The following is a 12,982-nucleotide window of genomic DNA, read 5'->3' as shown; positions in this document are numbered from 1 at the left end:
TGGTGAGTGTATGTCTAGCTGTCTTCCCAAGTGGCTGTGCCATTTTGGCTTCCCTCCGGTGAGTGAGAGTTCCCATTGCTTCACATCCTCGCCAGCATCTGGGATTGTCGGTGTTTTAGATTTTGGCTCTCCCGACAGATATGTAGTGGTATCGTGTTTTAATTTGCAATTCCCTTATTCAGGACATGATCTTGAGGATCTCTTCATATGCTTATTTGCTACCTGAATATATTATTTTGCTGAGGTGTCTGTTAAGGTCCTAATCCCATTTTTAAGCAGGTTGGGTTGTTGTTTATTGTTCACTTTTAAGAGTTCTTTGTATAGTTTGGATAACAGTTCTATATCAGGTACTTCTTTTGCAAATACTTCTTTTTCCAGTCTGTGGCATATCTTCTTCTTCTCTTAACAGTGTTTTGTGTAGAGCTGAAGGGTTTAATTTTAAAGAAGTCCAGCTTATCAATTATTGCTTTCATGGATCATGCCTTGGATGTTATAGCTAAAGAGGTATTACCAAACCCAGCATTATCTAGATTTTTGCCTATGTTATCTTCTATGAGTTGTAAAGTTTTGCAGTTTACATTGTGGTTCGTGATCCATTTTGAGCTAATTTTTGTAAGAGTATAAGGGCTGAGTTTAGATTTTTTTTTTTTTTTTTTTTTTTTTGCCTGTGGATGTCCAGTTGTTCCAATTCCATTTATTGAAAAGACTGGCTTTGCTCCATTTTATTGCCTTTGCTCTTTTATCAAAGATCAGTTGAGGCCCTGGCCCAGTTGGCTCAGTGGTGGAGCGTCGCCTTGGCGTGCAGGAGACCCAGGTTCAATTCCCGGCCAGGGCACACAGGAAAAGCACCCATCTTCTCCACCCCTTCCTCTCTCCTTCCTCTCTGTCTCTCTCTTCCCCTCCCGCAGCCAAGGCCCCATTGGAGCAAAGTTTGCCCGGGCGCTGAGATGGCTCTGTGGCCTCTGCCTCAGGCTCTAGAATGGCTCTGATTGCAGCAGAGCGACACCCCAAGATGGGCAGAGCATCGCCCCCTGATGGGCATGCCGGGTGGATCCCAGTCGGGCACATGAGGAAGTCTGTCTGACTGCCTCCCCGTTTCCAACTTCAGAAAAATACAAAAAAAAAAAAAAAAGATCAGTTGAATCTGTGTGTCTGTTCCTAGACCACTGTGTTCCATTGGTCTATTTGTCTAGTCTTTTGCTAATACCATATTGTATTGTAGCTTTATAGGAAGTGTTTTGAAATATATTTATTTTAGAGAGAGAGAGGATGGAGAGAGAGAGAGACAAAGACATTGTTCTATTCCTGTATGTGCCCTGACCAGGGATTGAACCCACAACCTTTGTGTATCAGGACAATACTCTTAACACCAACTGAGTTATCTGGCCAGGGCTATAGTTAGTCTTGATGTCAAGAATTGTCAGTCTTCTGACTTTATTCTTCTTCAATATTGTGTTAGCTATTCTGGTTCTTTTGCCTCTCTACATAAACTTGAGAATTAGTTTGTCAATATTCCCAAAATAACTTGCTAGGATTTTGATTGGGATTGTGTTTAATTATTAGATCAAGTTGAGAAGAATTGACATCTTGACAATACTGAGTCTTCCTATCCATGAACATAGAATATCTATTTATTTAGTTCTTTGTTGTTTTCCTTCGTCAGAGTTTTGTAGTTTTCCTTATATAGATCTTGTACACAGTTTGTTAGATTTATTCCAATATTTTATTTTGGGGTGCAAATGTAAATGGTATTATTTTTAATTTCAAATTCCACTTGTTTATTGTTAGTAAATAAAAAAGTGATAGTTTTTTGTATTTACCTTATATCCTGCAATACTGCTATAACCACTCATGAGTTCCAAGAATATTATGCTGATTCTTTTGGGTTTTTCATATGGAAAATCATCATCGGCAAATAGACAGTTTTCTTTTTTCCTTCCCAATCTATATACCTTTTATTTCCTTTTCTTATATTATTGACTTATCTAGGATGTCCAGAATGATGTTGAAAAGTATTGGTGAGAGATGACGCTGCCTTGTTCCCGAAAAGCTTCTAGTTTCTCACCACTAAGTAGGATGTTAGCTATAGGCTTTTGGTAGACATTCCTTACCAAGCTGAGGAGGTTACCTCTAGTCCTGGTTTGCTGAGAGTTTTTATCATGAATGAGTATTGGGTTTTTGTTCATGCTTTTCTACATTATGGATGAGTTCGTGTGATTTTTTTCTTCCTTAGACTGTTGATGTGAAAGATGACATTTCATTTTCAAATGTTGAACTAGCTTTGCATACCTGGGATAAATCCCACTTGGTTGTGATATAAAATTATTTTTATGCATTGTTGGATTCAATTTGCTAGTGTTTAGTTGAGGATTTTCAGCACCCTGTTCTTGAGAGATCCTGCCTGGTGGGGAGTTTGGGATGGGCGTAGCGAGGAAAGGGCTCTCCTTATGCAACATCACGTACCCTTTCCTCTGCTTTCCATGGTCTGCCCTGCCTTGACCTGCTCTGCATGCTGACCAATTAATAGACAGCCAGAGGCTGTGCCAGAGAGTCAGCCAGACACAGGCATACTGTCTCCAGAACTTCCCTTCACAACCCGGCCTCCTTGGATTCCCTTCAGTCACGTTACTCTGCCTATCTCTTAAAATGCTTCAAAACTAAAAACAGCCCTGGCCAGTTGGCTCAGTGTTGGAGCATCGGCCGGGCATGTGGATGTCCCAGGTTTAATTCCCAGTCAGGGCACACAGTAGAAGTGACCATCTGCTTCTCTATGCCTCCCCTCTCCCCTTCTTTCTTTCTCTCTCTTTTCCCCTCCTGCAGCCATGGCACTATTGGTTCAAGTGCATCAGCCCAGGTACTGAAGATGATGGCTCCATGGGGCCTCCACCTCAGGTGCTAAAAATAGCTTGATTGCAAGCATGGTCCCAGATGGGCAGAATATCGGCACCAGACGAGTTGCCGGGTGAATCCTGGTTGGGGCACATGCAGGAGTCTGTCTCCCTGTCTCCCTTACTCTCACTTGGAGAAGAAGAAAAAAAATTGAGAACATGAAAAGGCTTTTCCTATGCATACACAAGCAAGTATGTGAATATGTATGTATATACACGTGTATTTTCTTCCCTAAAATTCTCTTTAATTCGTCATTCTCAAGATCCCATGACTGAGCTAAATGCCTTCCAAGACCTGAGTCTTCCTCTACCACGTAAGACTTCTCCCAGGGGTAAAAGAGGAGGGTCTTTATCTTTGGGAAATTCATCTTTGAAGTCCTCCCAGTCCTAGGAGAGTCCTGACTCCGGCAGAATTAGCAAGGGAGACATTGTCTTGTGTTCATTTGTTATCACTAAGGCTGGCACCGTGTTTGTGGATGATTCCTGATCAGAGGAGAGATCAAAATGCAACTCTTGAGTCCACTGTAATGGCTCTGCAGTCTTGAATTGTCCTTGGTGCCAGAAAGGCGAGGCATTTATGCCCTTGGTGTTTCCTGGCCTTCAAGCTACCCTGGGGTTGACTGGTGTTGCGTCCCATCAGTACCAGGACCCGCGGTAGAAAGATGAGCTCATCAGAGTCAAGAAGCTAGGGTGGTCCTTGCGCAGAGTTAATAGTAAGTATACAGGCTGGGTCATTGCAGCTCCCCTGACTTGTCCTCCCTGGCTTAGTATGGGCTGTTGCTAGAAGGGACTCCGCTGTCCCTTCGGGTATCGAAACTACTCTCAGAATTCGGGTTATGTTGTGATGATGGGTTTGAACTGGGGACAAATTGTCTAGAATCTGTCGGGGCAGAGGGAGGGGCTGGGGGTGTGCTGTGTCCTTTACAATGTTTGGTAAAGCTCTGTCCTGTGTGCTGGGCCTGAGGTTGTCTTCGTTCTTGTGATGCCAGTGTTGATCACATAGTCAGTTAAACGCCCGCCAATTCTGCAAGACAGAGCGGACTGTTTGATCATGTCTTTCCTCGACAGGGAGCCGAGATGTGAAGGTGGAGCTGGTTTAAACATTAATGTAGCTGTTACCACAGCCAAGGAGAGCAGGTAACACAGGGCCAAGGGTCAGAGCTCTCTGCCGTCCTAGGCTGAGGACGTGGTGACCAGTAGACATGGCTCAGTTTTCCCAGGTCCTGGCTGAAATAGGCGACTTCGGTCGCTTCCAGCTACAGCTGTTGGGGCTGCTGAGTGTCCCCAACTTCCTGAGCGCCTTCTACATGTTTGGCCAGGTCTTCATGGCCCTGGATGAGACCCACTACTGTTCAGTGTCCTGGATCAAGAACCACACCTTGAACCTGAGCGATGTGGAGTGGCTGTCCCTGGCTGTGCCTCTGGATGACGCAGGCAACCCTGTGCCCTGCATCATGTTCCGGCCGCCCCCTGACGACGCCAGCCCGGAGGACATCCTTGCGCACCGCTTCAATGAGACGCAGCCTTGTGACAGGGGCTGGGACTATCCTGACGGCAGGCCCCCGTCCCTAGAGAATGAGGTAGGCTGCCTCTTTGGGCTGTCCCCTTGTTTGGGGTCTGTCAGTTCCTCTGCCTTACGCTCCGCTGGCAGTCACTGGGGTCACTGCCTTGGTCTTGCTCGTGTGCCCCTGTGCCCAAATGACTGTGACCGTTGTTACAACTGCTTGTCCTCTTGCCAGTCATCCTGCTTCTCTTTGTCCTCCGCCTCCAGGCCTGTCTACCTCTCTATCCATTTTCTCTCCTGGGCTTTCTGCCTGTCTGTCCATTCATCTTGGCCTGTCTCTTTGTCCTTCCTCCTGCCTTCCTTCCTGTCCCCTCTTGTTTTTCTGTCTTGGTGCGTTTCCATGTTGTCATCTGTCTGTCCATTTGCCTCTGTGTTTCGTTCAGGCTGCGCTACATGGATGCCTCCTTCCCGACCTCCCTGTGTTCTCCCTCTCTGGTGCTCTTTCCCTGTCCACGCAGCTGCCTTTCTGTTCGCTTGACTTGGCCTGCCTACCTTTTAGCTTCTCTCTCTCCATCTCCGCCTCTAGCACTGGTCTCTAGGGCTTGTCCTGCTGAACACTGATCATTTGCTCTTGTTCATTCATTCCCTTGGAGGCGCCCAGACAGAGAAGCAGAGAGATTTCCCCCTCCAGCCGGCTCCTATTGATGGAGCAGACCCCTTGGAGATCATCTAGACCCCCGATGGTGGGAGGAGGCTCGCAGTGGGCCAGGACTTTGCCAGGGTGGGGTCATGGGCTAGCCGTGGAGTGGGACTGGTGCGGCTGCTGCTGCCCCGTTCCCTGCAGGAGTGGGACGGTGGACGTTCTCGAGAGGGGCCCTGCAGCGCCCGCCTTGATGGTGACAGGTCCCAAGCCTTGTGGAGAGGCCATCTGGAGTCCAGATATTAAACATTACTTTTTACCCTTGTGAGTAAAGATGTTATTCTTTTCTAGAAGCTCTCAGAGGATAATGTTTTAACAGAGAGCAAACGGTTCACTTTTAATATGTGACGGTGTACCAGTCTGTAGAACCTTGGCCGTCTGGGAATACGTTTTACTGTCTTCGTCCTGTCACCGCGTTCCACCCCACAGGGAGAGAAGGGACCTGTGAGCTCTCCAGCCTCTGGATCTAGGCCAGCCTAGCCCAGTCTGCCACTCCCTGGCCTCTCCGCATCCAGCCTTCACTGGCCTCAGAGCTGGGGGGGGGGGGTGCCTGCCTCTACAATGCTTATGAGCTCTGCCAGCCTGGCCTAATCCCACCCCCCTTATAGCAGCCCAGGAAAACATCCAGATTGCGGGAAGCCACCTACCCGTCGTTCACAGCCTGGGCAGCACTGCTCATGTATTCTGTTCAACCAAACGCCCCCAAGTATTAACTGTACAGGGAACAGTCAGAGGCGGGGGCCCCCTGCTCCCTTTCTGAGACTTCCCCCTTCCCCGAGGGGCAGGGAGATCTGGGCTCCTCATACAGGGAGGAGGGGCGGGGTGGACGCTAGGCTGGAAGTTGCTTCCTCCTGAAGAGGAGACGGCAGATACCGCTATGTGAGCTGGGCCCCAGGACCAGAAGAATGAAGACAGAGAGAGAGGGAAGTCCTAGGCCCACAGGACAGCAAAGGAGAGGCGGCAGCAAGAAGCAGGCGACATGCCCGGGAAGCAGCAGGGACGTGGTGTGTCTGGAGTCAGCGAGGGCAGGCGTGTGGGACTCGGTGAGGAAGCCCTGAGGATTTAGGGGCTCTCTGTCTCTCCTCAGTCACCATCCTCCACTGTGCCAGCTGTGGGTCTGGGCCGTGGACTTCTTGCCCTTCTCTGACCTACTCCCTCCCACCCCCATCCTGCCAAGGATTGTGAATCCCAAGGGAGGTAACGAATTGGTGCTTTGGGCCCTGCACCACATGAAACCCCTACCTCAGTTCCCGAACAGAGCGACTCTGGGGTGAGATCCCCGCCTCTGTTTCTGTTTGCGAGGAGGGGCTGAGTGACACTGACAGAGGGTCCTCTCTGAGCCGACATCAAGTTTCCTTCTTATAGCCAGCATCTTCATATTCAAACTGAAATACAGACAGTCCTCACTCGAGAAGAAAAGAGCAGGTTTTCCTTGTTGGCTGTGTGTTCTTGAAGGACGGAGTCCATTTCTCCTTCTCATCATACCTGCCTAACATTTCCTGGGTGCCCGTCCTTGGTAATAGAAATGGTGAAATTCTGAATAGCGACAACAGGGTGCTCTGTCCTGGGACCAGTGATGGGCCGGGCTGGGAGGGAAGGGGAAGCAGACAGAGCAGCCAGCTCTGGGGTCTGGGGGCGTGAACGTGCCTGGCGGGTCTGAGGAGTGCCAACATACAAAAGCAGTTGGGACATAGGCAAAGGCCACCTCCTCAGAGGTCTTAGATACAGTGCTGAGGAATTTGGGCTTTCTCCGAGAGACCAAAGGGAGCCACGAAAGGTTTTGGAACAGGGGAGGCAATGTGATGGGGTGAGCTCCAAGAAGGGGGACAGAATTCTCTGGGTCACCGTGGCAGGTCCCAGACAGAACCATCCCATCCCCCATGGGTGTTGGGGCGGGGGAGGTCGATGACAAGTCCTAAGTGGGAGCCCGTTTCATCTCAGTGGCATCCGCACCGTGACACGACCACGTGAGTTTAGGTACATACATCTTGGCATGTCTCCAAGCCACGGTCTTTGATCCTGCACAGTGGGAATGATAAGCCTTCATGGGGTTAGAATGATGATTTGATAAGGGGTATATGAACTTCAGGGAGGACGTGAACGGCGGTCACTGAGCAGGGATGCCAGCACTGGAGTCGTCCAGTGGCTTGGCACCCACGCCTTCAGATCACTATAGCTCCTGTGTCTGAGAAATCTGTCACCAGCTGTGAGTTCCGTGAGCACAGGGGCAGTGCACCCTCAGCTGAACTAGCATGCACCAAGAGCTTCCTAGGATGCTGCTGTGCAAAGAGTGTTAGGTGATTTCATTCTTTGAATCCCACCAGGCGATACTGTTACTGCCGTTTTGTACATTGGAAAATAAGACACCAATGGATTAGCTAACAGGCTCGAAGACACACACGTCCCTCAGTTCTGGCTGCAGAGGCGGCAGCAGGCTCTTACTTATTATTTACTCTAAATAGCATCGAGCTACACAGGCAATCTGCGGCTGCTGAACAAACACCACACTGGAAAGAGTTGGGTGAGACGTTTTCGTCCAGTCGTGCCCTGCTTCGCTCCCGGGGGGCTCTGTAGCTGACGGGGATCGGCTCGTAGGCTCGCTGTAGGGATTAGTTGATCAGTCAGTCAGTCAGCCAGGCAGCAAACATTCTCCTAGCTTTCCCTCAGTCTCATCCCCGTCAGGGGAAGCAGAGATGTCTGAACACCACTGACATCCTTCCGTGGGATTCAGGATTAGCTGCCTAACTCTCTTTTCTTAGGGGAATAGTAATAAGTCAAGGATTATTGTCAGAATTATATGAGACATTGTATGTAAAGCCCTGGTCATAGGACCCAACACAGATTAAGCACTCAAAAGGCATTCCTTAGTCATTGTTGTGACCTCTGGAGGACCACTCACATGTCATGGTCCCCACAAACATTTGTGTATGGAGCTGAGCTGCGTGCAGGGTCACAGAACTCCGTGGGGGGCCACGAACCAGTGGGGGTAGGGGTGATCTCATGGACTCACTGTGTGGGCACATGCAGTAGATAGACCTGTGCACAGAGTTCTGTCGACAGGAATATTTCTCCCAGGGGTTTCCCAGGCTGTCAGCGTTCTCTCTGCACTTCTCCAGGTGCGTTTCCACTCCGCCCCCACCAGGTGGCGACCTCACCTCCTCAGTCCTAACCTCCTTCCTCAAGGGGTGTGTGAGGTCCCTTAATAATCTGATCGTCTGAGACTTAACCAGGTGATGGTGCAGTGGATAGGGCGTTGGACTGGGACACAGAGGAACAAGGATCGAGACCCTGAGGTCTCCAGTTTGAGCGCGGGCTCATCTGGTTTGAGCAAGGGTCACCAGCTTAAACCCAAGGTCCCTGGCTTGAGCAAGGGGTCACTTGGTCTGCTGTAGCCACTTCTCCGCCCCCCCCACCCCGTCAAGGCACTGAGAACTTAGGAGCTGCAACAAAAAATTGATGCTTCTCATCTCTCTCCCTTCCAGTCTGCCTGTTCATCTCTCTGTCTCTGTCACAAAATAAAATAATAATAATAATCAGATTGCCTGAGAACGATGAGAATTTCAGGGTACTTTGCTTCCAGGTGGGTCCCAGCGGTGTCCAGGCTGTGAGGAAGAGTCAGAGGTCTTCTGTCCGATGCCCCCAAATTCTGCATTCCCAGTGCCTCAGAAATTCGCCATGGCATCTCCAGGCCAAAAGAAATACATAACTGTGTTACATATTATGTAATTTTTGACCCTGAAAACAGCATAAATATTTGTATCCTAACAATTTAATACCGTTAAAAGAAACAAAGATTCTTGAATATATACAGATGTGAGTCTGTTGGGAACGGCAAATTGTCTCAACCCTTGAACACCGCCGCCCTCATTTTCTCACCCACATTGATTTTCTCACTGCGCTTGCTTTTTTTTTTCACGGCAACGGCCAGAAACACAGCTTCCCGTAGATAAGACATCACAGAAAGGAACACACGTGACCTCAGGTTGAAACAACTGTCCTGAGTTGGTAGTTCGTGTGCTAGCATGCTGATGTGAATTTAAGTATTGTTAGGTTTTTTTCTCCTTCATTGTTTAAATATCATGCCATGCCCCATAAGGTCACTCCGATTCCCCGGGACACCGCGGCACACAGCGTGGGAGCCGAGGGCCTCACCCGAGGAGTCTGTGGTGGGTAGCCTAGGTGATGAAGGTCTTGCCCAGCTGCCCCTAGACTCACATGTGCCCATGTCTGCCTCAGTTCAACCTCGTTTGCGATCGGAGGTACCTGAAGGAGACCTCGCAGTCAGTGTACATGGCTGGGCTCCTCGCCGGCGCTGTCATCTTCGGGCCCCTCACTGACAGGTAAGAACCGTGACCGGTTCATCCCTTCCCCAGCATGCTCTAGGCGTCTGGCACGGGGCCGGAGGTGCCCTCACCTGGGCTCCCAGGGTAGGGCCCTGGGTCCTGCCTCACACAGGGAGCCCGGGGCGGCGCTGGGTGTCCCTTGCGTCCTCCCCACAGAGACCCCTTCCTGGACCTGTCCCCTCTTTGCTTTAGGATTGGTCGCAAAGCCAGCATCCTGCTACAGCTGCTGCTCTTTGCCCTCTTCGGCTTGAGCACAGCCTTTGTGCCCAGCTTTGATCTCTACATGGTCATGCGCTTTGCTGTGGCTATTGCTGTCTCTGGATATACCATGACCAATGTCACCCTACGTGAGTATCTGGCACTAAGTCTTCAGCCACGAGGTGGGGAGGGGGTCTTGGGCACTGGCCTCATTCCCCAGACTGCCTGAGGGGGCCTGTCAGGTACCCACACCTAACGTGGTCACACCTGTGCTTCCTGGGCTGGCACTGAAGCCCAGCCCTGTCTCTCGGGAGAGGGGGAGTGAGATGGGAGGGTCCTCCCGGTCTCAGCCCCTGTGCTCACAGTTGCAGAGTGGGTGGGGCCCTCGCGGAGGACACAGGCCGTGGTCCTGTGTCAGGCCAGCTTCGCTCTCGGGCAGATGGCCCTCGCGGGACTTGCCTATGGCGTCCGTAACTGGAGGCTCTTCCAGATCGCTGGTACTGCGCCCGTCTTGCTGCTCTTCTTCTACCTCTGGTGAGGAGCTGCTGCCCACGGCAGCCGCCCTGGATGAGCTGTGCTCCTGTGGGCTTGGAGTGTGGCACTCCCGTTCCCCTCGTGGGACACTCAGGGGGCTCATCGGGGAGAGGGAGCCTGTTAGGGATTCAGTGTGCACTGGAACCGCTCCTGGGGGGCTGAGGAGGCTCCAGGACCCCATACCTCGCAGTCATAGCCATTTCTGACCTCCAGGGCTCTGCCAGAATCCGCCCGGTGGCTCCTGGCTCGGGGGAGGGTGGAGGAGGCTAAGCGACTGATTCAGAAGGCAGCCTCAGTCAACAGGCGGAAACTCTCTCCAGAGCTCCTGAGCCAGGTACTTACAGCAGGGGGCCCCGCCTGCCCCTGATCTGACCCACACAGACCATTCTGCTGGCCCCTCACTCGGCATCTTCTTCCCAGCTGGTCCCAGAAGAGACAGGCCCCTCAGGGAATGCCCTGGATCTGTTCAGACACCCCCAGCTTCGGAAGGTGACCCTGATTCTCTTCTGCGTCTGGTGAGGGCATGGGAACCCGTGCGCCGCCCTGAGGCCCGAGCCAGGGGCTGCCCCATCCCTGGCTGTGCTGCAGGGGGAGGAGGGATGGCGGCTCTCTGGCTGGGCCGGACTCCGCAGGAGTAACGGGGTCTCTCCCTGGCTGTGCTGCAGGGGGAGGAGGGATGGCGGCTCTCTGGCTGGGCCGGACTCTGCAGGAGTAACGGGGGCTCTCCCTGGCTGTGCTGCAGGGGGAGGAGGGATGGCGGCTCTCTGGCTGGGCCGGACTCTGTAGGAGTAACGGGGGCTCTCCCTGGCTGTGCTGCAGGGGGAGGAGGGATGGCGGCTCTCTGGCTGGGCCGGACTCTGCAGGAGTAACGGGGGCTCTCCCTGGCTGTGCTGCTGTCCTCCTGCTGTGACGTCTGGCCAAGTCAGACTGTCTCTCCGAGTGTGATGGTGTCTCATCACCCAGAAGTGACAGGGACCTGTGGGTACTCTGTAGGTTTGTGGACAGTCTCGGGTACTTTGGCCTGAGCCTCCAGGTGGGGGACTTCGGCGTGGACATCTACCTGACGCAGCTGATCTTTGGAATTGTCGAGGTGCCCGCGCGCTGCTCCAGCACCTTGATGATGCAGTGGTTCGGCCGCCGGTGGAGCCAGCTGGGGACTCTGGTCCTGGGTGGCCTCATGTGTATCACCACCATCTTCGTCCCAGCAGGTAGCAGGACTGGCTCTGCCCTGGGTTCCGGTACTGAAGGGATGAGGCATTTTGGTGGACGTGGCCGGGAGCAGCGCCCCGGTGGTGGGGCTGTCTGCGCTCCGTGTGGCTGACGAGCACCCTTCCCCAGATCTGCCCATAGTGAGCACCGTGCTGGCCGTCATCGGAAAGTTCGCCACAGCTGCTGGCTTCACGATCAGCTATGTCTACTCTGCTGAGCTCTTCCCCACGGTCATCCGGTAAGGGCCGCAGTGCGACCCGGCTCCTCGGCTCCCCCGCCCTCCCCGCCGTTCCACAGAGAGCTACCGGGGCTGGCTCTGCGGTGGGGTCCAGGGCCACCGTGCGCGTCGTCCAAACCCCAAGCTGTGCCCAGGCTGGTGGAAGGACAGACAGAGAGGTGGGCCTTGCCCTGGCTGTGTCAGGGCTGGAAAATGGGATAACGCTAGGAATGAATGGCTCATTAAAGGAGCCGTCAGGTGAGGGGAGGGGTATTCAGGAGGCGCAGCCTCCGACCTGAAACTGGAGAGCTGAGCTGATGTGCAGCCGGCTGTCCGGGGCCTGGGGGTGGCAGCAGCAGAGCACTGGGTTGGACTCGGGAGCTCAGTGCGCAAGGGGAAGCCCAGGCGGTTCTGCATGAGCCTGGAGGCCCGCAGGCCTGTGGGGCCAGCGTGAGGGGTCTAGGCTCCTCCAGGGAAGAGTTCTGAGCAGGCGCCAGGCTTAGAGCGGAGGCCGACCCGCTCAGGTGGTCCTGGCCTATCCCCCAGGCAGACGGGCATGGGGCTGGTGGCCATCTTCTCGAGGGTGGCTGGCATCCTCACGCCCCTGGTGATGCTGCTGGACTACTACCACGAGGTCATCCCGATGGTCATCTACGGCAGCCTGCCCATTGGGGCAGGCCTGCTCTGTCTGCTGCTGCCTGAGACGCGTGGCCAGCCCATGAGGGACACCGTCGAGGACCTAGAGCAGGGGCCTCACGCACGGTGAGCGACCCGCTTTCCCCCAGTCCAAGACCCTAACTCCAGGGCTGCGGCCTCTATCTCAGAAGCCCAAGCCTCTACCTCACCATTGGGCCACTGGCACTTAGAGACCAGTAGGGGGCTTGGGTTTGGAAACCGCAGACATCTGACTGGCAACAGGTTAGAGTCCCCCTACGCGGGGAAGGGGCAGTAAGGGACATTGTCATGTGAGGGACCAGTTTCTGGTCAGTCAGGGTGGCTTTTTGCTCCCCCTAGGCCTGTGAAGTTAGCGTCCTCACAGAAGGAAACGGAGGCCTCAAGAGGAACCCCCGGCCCAGGGGTGGCCTTTGTGAGCAGCACATACTTCTGATTTCATTCCCTGGGGCCCTGGGACCCGGCCCAGGGCTGGGACTGGGAACAAGATCGGCTTTGCGGGCAGAGACGACACAAGGGGACATGCGCCACCACCAGCGCCCACTGCCCCGCCTGTGGCGGGGACTCCCAGCGGCCTCTGGGACGGGCCTCTCTCCTCTCCTTCCCTTCCTTCCCCTCTGAGCCACACCCCCCTGTCGCAAACCCGCTCGACAAATAATTTTGTAGGTTTCCTGGAACAGGTGGAGGATTAGAAAATAAACACAGAAATAAAAAGGA

At 53.2% G+C, this 12,982-nt stretch overlaps 1 protein-coding gene across 2 annotated transcripts; it reads left to right on the top strand.

Moving 5' to 3' along the window:
- The first annotated feature begins 4,048 nt into the window (after positions 1-4,048).
- SLC22A13 (solute carrier family 22 member 13) lies at positions 4,049-12,982 on the top strand. 2 transcript variants are annotated; one of them, XM_066245190.1, is made up of 10 exons: positions 4,049-4,468; positions 9,329-9,432; positions 9,628-9,782; positions 9,999-10,167; positions 10,381-10,501; positions 10,588-10,682; positions 11,161-11,375; positions 11,506-11,614; positions 12,140-12,355; positions 12,608-12,982. In XM_066245190.1, the coding sequence occupies exons 1-10, from the start codon at positions 4,091-4,093 to the stop codon at positions 12,699-12,701; spliced, it is 1,656 nt and encodes a 551-aa protein (XP_066101287.1). In that variant the 5' UTR covers positions 4,049-4,090; the 3' UTR covers positions 12,702-12,982. The 2 variants fall into 2 exon arrangements, with proteins under 2 accessions (XP_066101287.1, XP_066101289.1); XM_066245192.1 differs by lacking the exon at positions 12,140-12,355.

This window comes from Saccopteryx bilineata, chromosome 10, assembly GCF_036850765.1.
Source record: "Saccopteryx bilineata isolate mSacBil1 chromosome 10, mSacBil1_pri_phased_curated, whole genome shotgun sequence".
NCBI lineage: Eukaryota > Metazoa > Chordata > Mammalia > Chiroptera > Emballonuridae > Saccopteryx > Saccopteryx bilineata.
The sequence above is the reverse complement of the archived record's forward strand: the minus strand, read 5'-3'. Positions and strand labels throughout refer to the sequence as shown.

Coding starts and splice junctions, on each gene's coding strand:
- SLC22A13 (XM_066245190.1), top strand. CDS start 4,091: ATGGCTCAGTTTTCCCAGGTCCTGGCTGAAATAGGCGACTTCGGTCGC. Junction 10,683..11,160: donor CTGATTCTCTTCTGCGTCTG/GTGAGGGCATGG, acceptor GGTACTCTGTAG/GTTTGTGGACAGTCTCGGGT. Junction 11,376..11,505: donor CACCATCTTCGTCCCAGCAG/GTAGCAGGACTG, acceptor ACCCTTCCCCAG/ATCTGCCCATAGTGAGCACC.